The sequence below is a fragment of the Calonectris borealis genome, chromosome 12 (assembly GCF_964195595.1).
Source record: "Calonectris borealis chromosome 12, bCalBor7.hap1.2, whole genome shotgun sequence".
Taxonomy (NCBI): domain Eukaryota; kingdom Metazoa; phylum Chordata; class Aves; order Procellariiformes; family Procellariidae; genus Calonectris; species Calonectris borealis.
In genome coordinates, this window is record NC_134323.1 from 21161637 (window position 1) to 21179037 (window position 17401).

General features: G+C 45.5%; 1 protein-coding gene across 1 annotated transcript in view; it reads right to left on the reverse strand.

Annotated features, from left to right (window-relative positions):
• SLC7A5 (solute carrier family 7 member 5) overlaps positions 1-17401 on the reverse strand; it is a 41844-nt gene that overhangs the window by 21426 nt on the left and 3017 nt on the right. The window contains exon 2 of the mRNA XM_075161569.1: positions 5378-5503. Coding sequence (XP_075017670.1) covers positions 5378-5503 — 126 coding nt within the window. The remainder of the gene's footprint in view (positions 1-5377; positions 5504-17401) is intronic.

The following is a 17401-nucleotide window of genomic DNA, read 5'->3' on the forward strand; positions in this document are numbered from 1 at the left end:
CTGGGTGAACACCCATCTGGTTTGGCTTTGGGCTCCAAACTCATCTCAGACACCTACAGCTCCACCGTCAGTAGATTCTCGTGTCCCAGTTGCATCCCAGAGCCAGTCCCTTGGGTGAGCTGGTCCCTCTGGGCACAGACACCAGCGCAACGGCTACCCTGCTGCGTACACCACCACGCAGTGTGCGCAAAGGCATTGCTGCATCCACCCTCAGTTAGCAAAAAAGCAGGTCACGATCGATGTGGCAGGAAATAAAAAAAAAAAATTAAATCAAACTCCTAAACATCGACCTGCTGATCAGGTTCACCCTCAGGTTCACGCTATGGACACGAGAGATGAGACGGGTCAAAGGAAAACTTGTGGCTGATTTCTTTAGCTATACTAAGTGCTTATCCATCTCTGGACAGCCGAGCGTGATTAAGTGCAGGTACAAACCCGAGATAATTCAGACAACAACCACTCTTGTTTTCTGTTAGTATCTGTGTGCCATTGTGCTTTGAGACCTGAGGGAACCTGAGATTTTAATGACCAGCCATGAAATCACGTTTTCCTGCCATGTCAGCAGGACCCCTCCAGAGCAGCCGTACCCTCGCCTTTGCTGCTTGCGGAGCTGCCCCGCTCAGCCCCCCGGTCTCGCTCCAGGTCTGGCTCAGGGGGCTTTTTTTGGGACATTCAACTGACGTTGCCACTGGCAGCAGAGAAGAAAATCTTGGAGGAAAGGAAGAGTGAGTAAACTTTCCCTCCCCCAGGTCTTTCTTAATCACAGGATTTTTCTCAAAAAAAAAGGCAAAGAAAAAAGTTTGGACAGGGAACTCGCAAAATAAGCCTCACAGAGGAAGACAGAGACCAAATGGCCGTTTTCTAGCAAAAGAAAAGGGATTTGCTAACTGAAAGCAGTACCCAGATGTGCATGCATACCACAGCGCCAAGACCTTGCCTTGCACCTGGAGTACTTAGATGATATTTTTAGGCGGCTTCACAGCCATGATAAGCACAAATTAATGACCGAAGGTTTGAATCTTCATTTTGGCACTTTCAGAAACGCTCCTGTGTCGAGTTCAGAATTTGCCAGCCACAACTACACCTCTAAATACCTTTTACAAGGAGCAAACAATATTGGGGTGGGGGGTGCCAGTGCTGGCTGGTATTGTACACATCTATTTAAAGAAAAAACAAGATAAAACCCAAAACACTCTGCCTAGTCTAAGTTCTTCATGCCAAATGTCTGGAGTTAAACCTGCCTACTCTGTCCTTAATTCCCCCTGTGCTTGTTCAGCAGATGCAACGCTGCTGGTCTCTGACAAGCCCAATGAAAGGAGTTAGAATAATGCTGCTGCCATCAAACAGGCACTCGAGGCACCGCAGATGAGAAATTTAAGATCAGAAATCAGGCATTAAGAGGAAAAGGGACACTAAGTTCAATAAAAATAATTCAATAAAATGAATGTTAAATTCTATTTCCCTAAGTCTCAAACGCCCAATTCTTTTTTTTAAGCAGAACTGCCGGTGAGGAATCGCAGCGAGGGCTGGAGCCCAGCACTGCAGCACTCCCCGAACGCGCAGCAGCCAGGAACGCTGCTTGAGCTGCCCAAGGGCGGGTACACATTTAAGAAACCCTAGGACATCAACAACAGAAAAGAATATACCTGAAACATGTCTGTGATATGGTTTTTTTTAGATCTTTTGGACATCAAAACCTTTCCTAAATTTCCTCGCATGTAAAAAGCATGAGTGTGTCCTTAAAGATTAGCACGTTTTTTACCATTTCATGCCTAGGTTAGATTTTAAGGCACTGTGAGGTGCAGGGTGATCGGGTACGAAGAGCACAGCTGCAGACCTAACCACAGACCTCTGTGTCACACCCAGTACAGAAAACATCCCTTAAACCTGCACAGCCACTTCCAAACCGGCTGCACGATCTGGTCCCAGGCATCCCACTCACCAGGTCAAGACTATGGCCAAAATATACCCAGAGGTGGCTGGACAGAAGGCAATTTGCGAGAGCTGGTAAAACACTAGAACCAAAAATAAGCCTAGTTTTTATAACACTGGAGGGAAAAAATCCTGATCCTGTCTATGCTATAAGTTATTTATACTATTTAAGTGCTACAGGCTGGTGGGCTATATAGTTGGGAGTCCCTATATAAGGTTTTACACATCAATACACCCAGTCCAGGACACTGAACTTTTAAAGCAACACAACTCTAGCCCCACAAAGGCTTTTAAAAGTGTAACTTTTGTATTAGTAAAATAATTGCATCCCAACTGGGTCAGCTATACTGAGTCAACTTTCAAGTAGCTGAAAGGCTGTCCAAGTAGGAAACCAACTTCTACCCTCCTTTTGAAGTTGCATGAAAGAAGTGATGTAAAACAGCTGTCCACAGAAAGATCACAAGGAAACGTCGTTTTCTGTGTGGTAATATTGCCACATATTTCTTTGTCTTGAGATGTTACTGCTTTTCTGAAAATAACAAAAATATCCAATGAAAGGGTAAAAAGAAAAAAAGCCAAGAGCTGAAGGCAGGAGGTCGATACAGAGAAAGACCGTGAAGTCTCAGAAGTTCCCACATTTGAGCAAGAAACTGTGGTATTGCTCCTCTTCTCTGTTTATGGATATTGTAAACATAAACCAGCAATGGGACAGTAACCATTAAAGCAAGTTAATCAGCACTGCTCAGGCACTATCCGGAACGTTATGGGAACACACAACCCCCTCACCACTGAAACTGCAGCCCCAGACAAGTCAACTTGTTGTGTATTTCACCCCAATAATAGCTGCCGGCTTGGGACTGAATTTACTGAGCTGGTAGTGGTAAGAGTCCTCTTTGTCCAAAGAGCGTTGGAACTGGTAGAGAAGAAAACAAGGGCACACAGAGGAGCGGCAAAGCCGTGGCAGTGTGCCATGGGTGGGACTCAGGATCACCCACCTACTCAGAGGCCAAACAGGCTTTTAGAAAAAAGTTACCCATTTAAAAGCGTCAGGGTTTTAGAAGACTGGCCCTATAGTATTTCGCCTGGAGAAGGTCCAGCAGCTCTGCACCGTGCTAACGCACAGCGCAGCCCCGGAGAGCGCAGACATGGTGGCTTCCAGGTGCACTGGGTTTGTCCCTCTGCTCCAAGGCAGGTTCGACTCACTTAAACCATTCCAGAGAGGTGTTTATTAACCTGTTCTTGTGAATCTCCAGTGAGACAGCCTCCCTGGACAATCTTCTTGAGCACTGCATTACAGCTGAAAGTGTTTTTCTAATGGCTAATTTAAATTACCCTTGCACCCATCATTTTTTGTCCCAACGAAGATGGAGAACCGTGCAGTGCTTTCCCATTTTCAGTATGCTTTAAGTGATGGTAGTTTGCTTTCCTTGAAGAAAAAGTAAGAAAAAAGACAATCTCTTGATGTATTTCTGTTACATAAAAGCATCAAGTTACCTGGCATGATTTAAAGAAAAGCTGAGAAAGTTGCAAAATGTACGTGGAAGCTAAGGAAGGGCATACGAAAGGATCTTGCACATTCTTAAGGACTTACCGGAGAGCTTGCAGCTTCCATAAGGAGATTAAAAAAATCCATGTTAGACCACAGGCGGTATGTTGTAAAACAGGAACTCGGACAAGCAGCAGTGTGCCACTTAGGACAAGGTGTAAACGTTGGCTCTATGAGGAGCATCCTCTGCAGATCCCAAGGTTCCCACTCCGAACCGGCTTGCTTTATGTTGAGTGTTGTGTGCACAGACAGGAAGAAAGGGTCTTTGCCTTCAGATGTTATCACCTCACTATTGCTTTTGATCTTGTTACCTTTCACTCTGTCTGAAGCGGCCAGGTGGATTAGCAGTAAACTCATGTGACATGAAAAGAGCTGTACTGCGAGATGCACACAAGTCATAGCTGTACCTCTCCAGACCTACCGAAAACTTCAAACTCTAATAGCCTTCACAGGAGGTAAAACGCTTCTGAGGCAGAAGAATATAGGACGGGGTTTTTTGTACACAAGACTGAAATCTCTTCATTGGTTACAGACTTAAGTCAATGGAAATATCATGTATTTGTACCTGAGGAACCAGGGCTGAAAGTGATTCACCCTCAAGAAAAGGACAAAAGAACAGTACAGAGGGAGGGAAGGTGATTCTGAAGGAGCAAATTAAGATTATTACCTGCAAGCAAAAAACAATTGTAAAGACCTTTTATTGGTAAAACGTTAAAGAACTAACAGAGATTTATGTTTACTTCTCCTTTTCTTTCTAAGAGAGAAAAAAAAGTTCAGCAAAGCAGCCTGGGGAGTTATGAAGAGGAAGGAGGTATATTTTGTGATAAGCCTCAAACAATGTTCCTGTTGAGCGTAGGCACTGAGCTGGAAGAAAATAAAACCTCTGATAAAGCAAGAAATTCTGCAAAGACAGCACTGGCTCCCATAGCTGAGACAGGCATTAAAAAGACCCACGTGCACACACAAACATACACACACACGCACTTCCCAGGTCAGAGACAGGCGGGACTATCTATAGATTTTTATCCACGTTTAACAAATAGCGCCTGTACTGTTCCCTAAGAAAAGTTCATTTTCATAAAACTCGCACAAAAAAGCACACAGTAAGGCTTATCTGTGTGGGTTAGTTAATCAATCAGATGGGTTTGGGAAAAAATATCTCCCTAAGTTTGAGAGGATTTTAAGCCTGCATGAAGAAAACAAGCAAAACCACCAGAAAATATGCTTTATCTTCCAATTTTTAGCTTCTTTTTTAGATGCTAGTTGACAGACGTGCACGCTAGTGTCAGCTGAGCGCCCTAATATCACTGTTCGTCATGCGGTTTCTGCAGCCTTGCCTGACCCAGGCATCCCCCTGTGACCCCATGGGCTCGATCAAGCTATTCCACACCTGAAGCAGGAAGAAGGGAAGCGTACGGGGGCAGTTTGTGAAAGAATGAAAATTACTGAGGGTTGGTTTGCACATGCAGATACTTCTCTACTAACAAATGGCCATGAGCAGCCACCAGTTACAGAAAAGACTTCTGAGAGCCACAGCACCCAAATTTTCAATCCATGTAGACCTGGCAGCTCTGCAATCTCAAAGGGAGAGGCTACACAGTGACTGAATTAAATGGAAAAGACCTTGGGTGGTATATGCTGGGTTCCAGTAGCATGAAATCCAGCATAACTTCAGCAAGGTAAATACGAGACGTCACAAATAAAATGCACAAAAGCACTCAGCCCTTTGCAAAGCATGAGCTGAGGTATCACCCAAGCATGCAAGAGAACAAAAGACGCTTGTAAAGCATTTCTGCTAGCTCTGAAATGCTTGGGTTAGGACTCCTGGGCTTTGTCCCTAATTCCCAGATTCTGCTCTAACTGCACACCTCCTTCAAAAGAAAAAGGAGACATACTCACCCTTTGCAAGCTGCACGAAGCCAAGAATGATGATCAGAGCCAGCGCCAGCAGTTTTGCCGCAGCAAAGGCATCCTGAACACGAGTAGCAGCCTTCACGCTGTAACAGTTCACTGCTGTGAGGAGCACTAAGGGAAACGGACAAGAGGAGAAACATCAGTTTTCAGCGAAACACTTAAAATGCAAAAAAAATTATGACAAATTGGCATTTGCTTTTTGCGAAAACTTCAGGAAACACAAAGAGTCTCTTCCTAAAATAGAAACTTTTCAAAAGCAAGGCTCTGCAGCCACTGCACTTCTCTATTCTGTCTTTCGTTGTGGCAGCAGGTGGTTTGAATGGTGCGTACGCTCCCTGGGACAAGGAGCTGCCCTGCTGCATGGGAAAGTGCGTTCTGAGGGCATATAAATAAAAGTGGTTACTGCAAGCATTAGCATCAAAGTGCTTGGCTGCCATCCCTGTTAAGTCGATCCAATTTAATGCTGCTATTGTGTGAAAACACCATAGAAATGTCAGGACAAACTTCCACAGCTGATATATAGTTATTCGTATAACGGTACCGAGGCCACACCGTTCTGCCCACTGCATAAACATAAAGGCAGGTCCCTGCCCTGACCCATTTGGCAAGCTACGAGACAAACAACGCCGGCAGGTCAGCGGCACAGACGGGAAGAGAAGCCGGATCTAAGGAAACCCTCATCTCTGTTTGACCCGCTCGACCGGTGGTGCCAGGACGGTCGAGCAGGCTTTCCGAGATGCTCACCCGGGCCGCACGCCGCAGCGATGGAAGAGAGGGCTGCACAGAGCAGGCCAGCGCAACAGCTCGAGTTTGCTGTGGCTTGTGTTTGATTGCATTGCCTTCCTCATGCAGCGTTTTGCTTGCCCAGAAGCTCCCACCACCTACAAGTTGCTCTGTGGTTAACACAACTAATGAAGCCTCATTTCCTACCCTTTTTGCCCTGTTCCCCCATCACCCCCCTCTGTATCGCCCGCTCCTGCCACTATTCAGCGTGGCACTCCTACCAGGCAAGGGACAGCGTGAACTAGCGCTTGTCTAAAGCCACGAAGCTGCTGACTGGCCCCGTTTCACCTGCTTCAGAGAAAATAATGGCTAAAACCTTTACTGCTCTTCCAAATCCCTTACTATTTTCATGCCCTGCTCACTCTCCGCTCCCCAGAGCCTGTTGCTTGTTATAGAGACGGGCAAATGTCACGCAGAGAATGACAGTGCCGCACGTGCTGGATGTCCTCTCCTCCTCCTCGCCTCCCTTGCACCAAGCCATCCCTCACGGCCTCCACACCGGCTTGGCAGCAGCCCCCGGCGCCGACCGGTCACCGAGCTGCTTGGGGAGGAGAGGACCTCAACCTTTCTTCTTGAGCTGGAGGCTTTTCCCTGCAGGATCCTTTCCAGGCTGGCCTCTGCCCTCGTGGCAAAGGCTCCTTCCCACATCCTGCAGCTCATTTTCACAGGATCCCATTGCCTTGACCAGAGCCAAACAGCTGCTCCCCAAAATATTCAGCTCCGACGCAGATCACCCTCTCCTGAAGTTATGGGCTATATCTGCGCTCACAGTTTAAAGCCCAGAGCATTTGATGTAGGTATTTCAGCCTTAACCAAACCCCAGGAGATACGAGGGGGCTCAGCAGCACCTTTGTCAGGTCACCAACCTCTCCAGGAGACTGCTGGTGGAGACTCTGGCCACAAGCCTGTCCTCATGGGGCTGAGCCGCATGGGGTGCTTCAGAACGGGGGAAGGCGATGGACAAAGGTGGGAGGCAAAAATACCAGTAGTCGGACGGCGTGGTGAGCACCCAGTGCCTTAAGACCCTCAACGCATGCTGAGCATCACACGGAAAACCAGAACGCAGCCCTACTCTGAAGCAAGGTACAGACCGGTACCCAGCTGAGCGCAGCCTGAGCGCACACGTGCAGGCGAAGGACGCAGGCACCAGCACACCGTGTATTCACTGCCTCACCTCCAACATGAGAGGGTTGCACAGGATCGGCAGTGCCTGCCTTTGCTCTCCAGCTTGCGGCAGGACCACGCACCAGAGCTGCTCACATAGCAAAGTTCCTGCAGCCTCACACCCTGCCTCCCAGCAAGGGCACATTAAACTGCAAACTGAGAAATAAAACCATGGGAGGAGGAAGGAGTATTTGGACATTTCAAAGGGTCTGAGTGGCTCACTGCCACCCAGCATCCTGCCCTGCCTGTGAGAAAGCAACTGCATTGGTAAGAGTTCAGGGAAACGCACACAGAGCCCATGCCAGAGCTGGGAATAGCCTTCCTGGAACATATGGGCACGCATGGGCTCAGATGTACCCACGGGCTGGCTTCAGAGAGCCCGGTCTTCGGGGACCGCAGTCTGACAGCAACCATGAGACTTCGCATTCCCGAAGGGAGCGAGCGCAGAGAGCGACAGGACTTCCCGGTGACTCAGAGCACATGCAGGCAAGAAGGGATACGAGTTGCATCATTCATTCACAGGGGTCTGAGAGCCTGCCACGGCCGCAGCACAACAGCAATATGCATCAGACTGAGAGGATTTAAGTGTCCATACATTGCTCAGCTAAAAGCTGCCTGTAGGGGATCTTTAGGCAGGGAGGAGCAAAGCCAGTCCCAGTGCAGCAGACTGCACATCCCAGAATACGATGCCTGCTTTCAGGATCACTGGCTCCCCTCGCCCCCCAAACCTCTAGGATCTAGTGTCATCTCAATACAAGAGCATTTGAAGTTTGGAGAAATGAAGAGTTGGATGTCTTCTCAAAGAAAAGCATGTGATCCAATATATCCCACAAGAACAAAAGCCAGAAGAAAATATGGAATTTCAGATTCACTTTTTTTTTCTGTACCATACCTTTCAAGCCCCTTTGGCACTTTGGGCATTTGGAGTGGGTGAGACTGAAATGACCCAGAGCTGTTTTCGTTGTGAAGGACCCGGCGGGCTCCCGCACAGGTCACAGGACAGCAGGAGCTGGGCTTTGGCTGACCTGCTTCGGCACACGGCCGACAGCCAAGCAGCGAGGAACCGTGCCAACAAACCTGCCACACCACCTCCCCCAAAGGTAACCCCCCGTCCCAGGGTCCCTCCACCCCGTGCTGTTCAGGGGAGATACGGTGCACGGAATTAGAAAGACACGGCGTGCCCGGGCTTGGAGGCTTTCCAAGCATCAAGCAGCAGGCCAGCACTATCGGCGGGTTGCAAGGTCACGGCTTTGTCACCTTGCAGCAGGATTGAGATGTATCTGCTCCAACCAGTATGCTAAAAGGGAGACTGTCCAGATATACAGGGGAGAAGAAAATGAAGGTTAGCAAGGTCAATTTACAGTACGTCTGTGCTACATGGGGTGGTGAGGGGGAGAGAAGAAAACACAGCGAAATATCAGTAACACAGATCACAATTCATCTACTAAAAACACCTCTGGTGAATCCTAGTGGGGAGGATGGGGAGGGAACCGAGGATCCAGGATTCACTTCGACCAGCGATTAGGCTAAAAATAAAACTCTCCTTGTTTACACAGGGATATTTAAAGGATGAGCTAACGCATCTAAAAGCACACTTTTCCCGTTAGCGAAGACAGCCCTTAGAGGTGCGACAGTGCCTTCCCCATTTAGGCATTCTGTTTCTTTGACAATAGCTGCTTCAGCCTCCACATTAAATACTGACTTTCTCGAGGCCGTTTTTCACGTTCTGGTTCTGTAGAGTCTGCCGGACGGACCGTGGGACGGCAGTGGTGTACATAAAAGGCAAAAGCTTTCTACACAGTCCAAAACTGAAAAGCAGCAGAAGCGTCAGTATTCAGCCCTTAAAAACATATCGGTGCCAGACAAACAGGCTCTGTAAAAATAAGAAAACACTTAGGGTCAGAGACTCTGAACAGGGCTGAGAGCTTCTTCCATGCCAGTTGTGATTCAGAGCCCCTCCAGTCACAGTCCCTCTGCTTTGCTTTTCCCACCATGTAATAATATTTGTCTTTCCTAAAGGAGTGTGGTGGAGTTACTACACTTGAATACTTTCAACATAGGAAGGGCTAAAAAAAACCCCAGTCTCACCCACCAGAAAGAATCCTAAAGACACTGAGACGAAAAGACAGACCGAGTACTTTTTCAGTAAAACGCCAAGATGAATTCCAGTGGCTGCTCAACTTCTCAGGAGACCAGAGGGCTAGGGTTTCTTAAAGCAGAAAGTTTTATTCTTTTGATTCGAGATGCTAGCCTGCGAAGCAGGGGCTGCGGGACTCCTCCTGGTGCCGGTCCGTTCACCTTGGGTGAACTGCTCCACATGAACAACGGGGGGAAGCTGCACAGCCACAGCTTTACTATAAATCAGGGAATGATACGACGCAGGGAAAGATCAGACGGCGCTGCCCTAATTTCTGCAGCACCTTTCCTAAGGCTACAGCCGCTGGCCGTTGTCAGAAGCCAGCTATGCAGCGAGGCAGACCTTTAGCGTGACCCATCCAGGCCGTTCCTGGGAATCATTCTAGGAATAAGGATTTCAGCACGACCTGACGTGACACAGTCTGTCCAATCCAACAGCCCCTCTCCAAAGGCTTTACATAATTGGGATAATAGGAGCTAGAAAGCTGCAGTGATTGCAGATGTAAGAGAGGGTACTTTTATTTATTTACCTCTTATGTCTGGCAGAAGTAGGGAAGATACTGGTTTTTGACTGCTGTAGAGAGAACAGGCTCACAAGGTGCTGTTAACCCCAGAAGTAGGGAAGATACTGGTTTTTGACTGCTGTAGAGAGAACATGCTCACAAGGTGCTGTTCACCCCTTCATCTCCTCTGGTGACTGCTCTAGCCTAGCCGAGGGTGAGCTTTGTTTCAGGATACTCAAGCCACCCCTAACAGGGGAATCCAGAGGCTTTTAAAGAGAAGTTAGGCTTTGTAAAGACAACAGCAGGTCCAGCTTCAATTCCTTAACTCTGTCCTAGTAGTCCCTGCAGGCTTCAGGCATGTCACTTAACCTGCTCCGCTGGCACTCACCCGCAGAGTCAGGTAATTTCCCCTTTACTGATAGGACCCAAGGATAAACCGACTAACCCAACACGGGACCCAGAACCTTCCCCCCCCGCAATTCACATTTTATGGGCATATTCCTTTGAAGTCAAGTTCCAAGATCCCTCCCAAACATAATTTCTAGGTGACAACAGGAATAAACCCCGACAAAGCAGACATCGAAAGGGATCGTGACAATCCCCACACAGAACAAGTCCATGACGAACACACTATATGTAACAACAGCTCCTGTGTCTACAAAGGAAAGGCAGGATGTAGTAAAGCTGCCCTGCGGGCATGTGGTTCTGCCCAAAGCAAACAGTATGTGAACGGAGCCCTAAGACAGGTAAACTGGGGCTTGGCATTTATGATGCAACACTCTTGGCAACTGTCCTGTAGAAAAAGGCAGGGCTGCAGCTTTCCCAGGGTAATGGAACGTGGCCATGGATCGGAGATGGAGTAAAGACAGTGCTCAGAGAGACTCCGTTTGGAAAAAAGAGCAAACAAGCATCCGATCCACAGCTCTCCACACTCGTCCTCATTCACAGGGGGGAAAAAGGATCCAATTCCAGCACCATATGTAACTTGCTGTTGGGGAGATGGGGGTTTGCTCAACCCAAGATCTTTAACAGCTTTTCAGGTGAAACATTTCTGAAATGGGTGTAGGAATTCTTGAGGTACTGGCACAGCTGCATTCATGCTGCGTGTGAGGTTACATACCTTGGGAGCCTTGCACAATGTCACTTTTGTCCTTTATTCATCTCCTATAGGTTTCCCTGGTCTTGACCTGTACTGCTTCCTACATAATTCAGTATACGCTTCTATAACAAGGATAAATGTCTGGAAGCAGCTTGCTTCAAAGAAGTAAACTCAATTAACTTGCTGCAAGTTACCCATGGATGCCTGTTCGTGGTATTACAGGACCAGAATAACAATGCATAATAGGGTAGGGAACTTGTGGAAAGAAAGGGGAAGAATAAAGGGAAATCCTCCACCTCAGCTTCCCTGCCAGGAAAACGGAGACTGTAACACTGTCCGCATGCAGAGATGAATCGTGCAATGATTCCTCCTTGTAACTCTCACATTTCCAAAGTGCTTAGCCCTTACAGTTGTAAGGCGAAGCTTCAATTTACCATCTGCCACTGGATGATGTTGATTTTCTCCTCAGAATTACTTACAGAACAGTTCTCAGCTCCTCTCCATTACCCCGTCCTACAGCAAAGGCTGCTCCTTTCACTCTTCATAAAGTGCAGACGATGGACAAGCAGTTTTCTCTTTTACCAAAGATGGTGCAGCCAGGTTTCAAACAGAGACAAGACAAGCTGAGCCGTTGGCCACCAAGAAACAAACCACAGGGATGACAGCAGCACATGGCACAGACACAAAATGGTCCACATGCTTTAACGGGACCTGCTGCCTAAGCCCACAAGAGGTTAGACACGTCGAAAATAAAGAGTTAGTCCACACAGTACAAACAAGGAATTACGCTACACTGACTACAGTGGTTTAAAACATGGGGACATCAATGCCTCAGCTATGCACTAAGGCCAAAAAAAACCCACTTCATATTCAGGTGGCTGTGATGCCACAGTGTCTTCCAATAGTCTCAGGTATCTATTTCTAATAGCACAATCTAACATGAGACATACACAGAAAATGGTTAGGGAAATTCCAACTTGATAGATACTGAGTGAAGACTCGTGCCCTGCAAGGTGGTAAAGAGAAAAAGCAGGAGGAAAACCTTTGCAGATATTTCTTCAAGGACAAGTCCCTGGAGAAACTTAATAGCCAGTAGTCTGTAGAAGGGAAATGCTTAGTGGCACATGAGGCTGTTGGAAAGGAGCACTTGGCCCCAGAGCAAATGTGTCTATATTAAAATCAACTTATAATAATAAACATACCTGGTAACAGTTTACAGTTTCCTTTTTATTTTTCTTCCCAAAACAGCAACACTGAGGAACCAGGGGTAGGCGCATCCAAAAACAACAGGTGAAAGGAGAAGGCAAAGGCTGCCCTACCACTAGAGTTTAAGAAGAGGGATCGTCTCCAGACCCACCCCCCGAGACTGTGAACTCTGGATGTCTCCAACAAATGGCCGCAGACACCCTGCAGGTGTCACAGCTCCATCTCTCCGCTGGCTTTCAATTCCAGGAAGCCCCTGGTGCTGAAATAGGCTTGGAGCTGGGAGCCAGAGAAGTTAGTGCAAAGCGGGATGATGCTAGCATTTCATCATGTAGCACAGCTCCCAGAAGTATCCACACCCTCAAGTTTCCAGAATTCTGCAAGAATAAATTAACAAGCACTTACTTGCCACCGCTCTCTCCAGAGTTGTGCCAACCAGTGCGGCACAGGCAGGGCCAAAAGGCAGCACCAGGACTGCCCAGAGGAAGAGCTCAGTGAAGAGCTTCATGGTTTGCAGATACTGCAGAGGCTGGATCTCGAGCCTATATAAATGCACCTATCACTGTGGTACCAAGGTACCATAGTAACAGTAATACAGTTTACACTATTCAAATTGTGTGTTACATGAAAAACTACGAAGAATTTATTAATGCTAGGGGAGCTAACTCCTAGCTAGTGGTAAGAGTTACTATTTTGTCTCCTTAGAAAGAAGCTTGTATTTTTACTGTCCAAGTTTCTAGTTTACATGATGCAGCAGTTCCACAAAACAGGTACTTTTACCATGGGAAGACAAACAAAATACAGACTTGGTAATGGGAGAAAAAGGTATATTTCTTCCATTCCCAGCAAATTAAAAGGACTGCACAACTATCACAAGCTAAACATCTTTCTCTTACCCCCACCTCTTATGAAACATCTTCCTAACAGCAAACAACACTTAGTAATATTTTATGTGCACATTAAGCCTCACAGATGTGTAACCATGCTTGCCAGATGGTCAGCTACTGGACCTGCAAAACATGGCATCTTACCTGGCCCACAATGATGTTACACCGATACAGAAACCCCTTCCCGTAGTTGTACTGAATTAGGTTCCACAAATCCACAGGAAGGTGGCTGAACCTCAGCATCGAGTGCTAAATCCTGGGTCATGAACTTAATGAAAAATTCCAGGCAGGTTTTAGTCTGGATCATGCCACCTATGCCACGCAGAGGGTCAGAATTCAGCTCTGCATGCTGGCTGGCAAGAAACTGCTTTCTCATCCACTGCATTTCATCTAGTGGCCACATCTGAGACTGGGACCATGAGACTATTGGAATACTTGAAATACCTAGTGATGTTGCTTGGAATTAGGCTGACCATGGCGCGTTTCTCTGAAAAAGCCTTCCCAATTTGTCCATGTCAGAAAAGAAAGACTCTGAAGGATCTCAGGGGTAGTGTAAATCATTCAAACACAATAAAATTTAAAGGGACGTTTGTTGTGAGAGCCAAGACAGGGATGCCAAGAAATGCAGTAGTTCCTTGCTGTGTTACAAGAGTCCTCCAAACCTTCATCCATTTCAGGAGAGTCCTGCTAGTGTCAGAGGCTATTTTCAATAATGCTACTTTCTCTAATTAAATGCAGATTTAGAAAAGCAACCTCAGTCTTGCAACATTACCCATACAACAGGGATTCTAAAGACCCCTTCCTTCCACTCTGATCAAACAAGTGCATATTTGCTGACACAGCTTAGTCATTTAATCCACCTTTCTGGAGGAGAAAAAAACCCAAAGTCTTCAAAGCTTCACACCCTGCTTGTCCTGGCAGATTAATTCCAAGTAGCAATGCTGCAGAATAAACCCATCTTAAACAGACAAGCGTAAGATGTATTTTGTGCTTGCCTTGCTTGCCATCTACTACCTGATGAGTTCAAAATCTACCCATAGCTTCACTTTAAACAGCTGGTCAAGCAGCCAAACTGTCAGATTTAAAGTAAAACCTTAATACGAAATAAAGACGTTCCTGCTTTCAACATACACGATTTCTAGTTGAAATGCTAACACTGAATATTCACTTATAGACTACGGCTATAATTTGGCAAGCATTCAAGGCATGTGTTTATACACTTTTGCCAAACCTGCATTTGATACCATTCCCCTCCTCTAACTCACAATGTACTCAGGGGGGTGTCAGGCTCTGGCGCCTCCATATGACATGTGCTATTAGATATGACTCAACTCTGCACTAATGCTACTGCTACTAATTCTTCCATTATTAGGCTGTTCATAACTAAAGAGACGAATGGGAAATGTGTGATCATTTTAGTGGAATTCCATGCTTGCAGGAGGTGTGCCCAAAATAGTATTTCAGAAGCAGCAAAGGAAGTCTAAAGAAATGTTAAAGAAGATTAAAATACTGTAGCTTTGGAAGTAGCAGATATTGCTGCAGCAATATTGGGGTTATTAGTGCCAGATTAGCATATATAATTAACAAGTGATAAAAGGCTTCAGAAGCTAACAATCAAATCACTGATTTGACATTGAAGATCAAGAGTAAAATTATATGCAGCTGGTAGGGTTTCTCAAGCTTCTGTGGAGCAGACTATATTGTCAAGAAATAAGTAAATTATAGAATAACATGTTATGTAGTGCACACGGGGTGTGTGGCAGGCTGCGTCTAAGAATGTATGTAGGAAGAACAGTTCAGGCACTTGTGAAACACCAAGCAAGAACCAGCTCAGGTCTGGAAGCAGCATTATCCCCCATCTCACTTATCTACAGGTAATTTACTGTACCACAATTTAAAGACCTCTCACACGTAGGAAATCTGCAAATTAACAGGTGGAAATAAGAAATATGCATGTTATCTTCAACTGGATAACTTGAAACCTTCCATCCTTGAGCCATCTCTAGAACATACTCTGTGAATTTTTTTAACGACTTTTGTTAAGATTCATCAGTTCAAATTTAAGAAATGTAACACAAGTGGCAGCCAGCTGTAAAAGAGAGTCTGACCCACTAGCACTATAGGATATCAGAGATGCACTTTCAATTGGATGCTGTTCCACGTCACTGTTCAGGCCATTACCAGGATTAAACAGTTCTACATGATCCTCCTCCTGCTATGTGAAGATGGTCCTCAACATATATAAACGACAAGTTCTTTCAAAACTACGCTTGCTACCTAAATATTCTGTTAAAAAGTGTGTATTTTTTTAATTCAAAGTGAAAATAAATTGGAGACAATTGCAGAAAAAGATACAAGTATGTTAGAAGTGCAGTGCAAATGTACGTTCCACTGTGATGCTTTCTCAAGAGAAAAAAGGAGGAACCCACAAGAAGTATAACGGATTTTCATTTATCTACATAGCCTCAAATGTGCACCTAAACCACAGAGTACAGAATCCTTAGTAGTTTAATTCTTTGCCATGTACAATACTGATACTGTAATATCAGTAATATAGATGTCATCAAATATGAAAAGTCAGGACCTAGTAACTGTCCCTCCATCCTCTGTAGGAGGGGTAGAATTGGTTTAGATGAGATCATATTTGGGGGCATTCAAGTAACTGTTGGGTTTTCACACATATGCACAAATTCTCAGCTTCATGAACTTTGACTACTTCTGTTCAAAAAATGCTTGGATACCAGGTGGACCTTCTGTTTTTTATCCCTTAGCATTTGCTTTTATGATTTATCAGTCCTAAAAGTATCAGCCATCCAATCTTACAGATAAAATAACATGCAGTTTATGAGTTACCTAAGTAACGCGCAGCCTGAGAAGCGTTAAGCCAAACTACCTGCAAATTCTTACAACTAGGGAGCAGTGGCTGTTTCACAGTGAACATCAAATAAGCCATGCTAATGATGAACAGCTTGACCCATCTTGCTACCGGAAGACTTCCCTGTAGTGAATTCCCACACTTTTATTTGGCAACCATAATAAGCGTTCATGTTGTCTTATGGAAGAAGTAGTCTTGCATACCAACTGTCTGTAGATTACAATCTCGATAGCAGAAAATACCCATTTGTAGTTAAATTCTACTTACCACCCACCTTGTTTTCCTCAGCACCTTAAGGGGAACAAAATTCCCTATTCCAACAATTTTTTCTTTCTTTCAAGACTGTGATTTATTTAGATTATCTTAATGCCTAGAAATTCAATTTCTGTACTTCATGGTGGCAAATACCGAACAACACATTATTTATTCAACTGTTCAACACCAGTAACACTCAAAGTGGAAACAATTAACTTTTGTTATTTCTCCTCTTACTAGAAACCATGCAGTCAATTGCATTTTATGTTGAGATACAAACTTTGCAAAGAATACAGCTGGTACTGTTCTAGGCGGCTGGGTTTTGGCTACATAATAACTCAACTGTATTCCAGCCCGGAGGCCTCAAATTCCCCTATTGCTTCCTAAAACGTTCTTCCCCTCTTTGAGATAATTCGTTAACGTATGATCTAGAGCGTATGTACAAACAGGCCATTTTTCCTACTCTAGGGCTCTTGGAAAAAAAAAGTACCTCACTGGGTAGGGGTACGTTTGGAACAACCATGTAACAAAGCCGCCTGTTAGTCCATAGAAGTTTTGTGCGAGTCGCTGAGTCCTTGGACCAGATTTACTTAATTTATTGTTCCTAGTTCACGATGTGGTTTTGGCACTAGACAGGAGAAAAGCTAACTCCAAAAATCAAAGTTACAGAGAACTAACTTGCTAAAGGCAATGCATGATGAACTAACCTTTTGTAGCAAAGGAGACAAACAAAAATTTAACCCAAAGCATAAACAAAATAGTAGCCAGCGGTGCGGGGGAAGTAAAGTTTAAAGAAGAAACACATGGGATTGACGCAGATCTGTAGAACTAGCAATTCTTTCCTTGGCATTTCAAGATAAAGGTTCAAGAACAAATTCCGCTTCAGGAAAACTACTAATTGCTAGCAAAAGAAAGTTGGAGACACTTATATTACTGTTATTGGAGAAACGTAAGTGGGAATGAGACCTGGCATCAAGAAATCTCATGCTGCAATCCACCCTGTCACTGAACAGATCTTGCCATGGGCAAGTCTACTTTACCCGTCTGTTTGTTTTCTGATCAGTAAAATGGGAACAGAGACACCTCATCCCACCTATTTTGGGA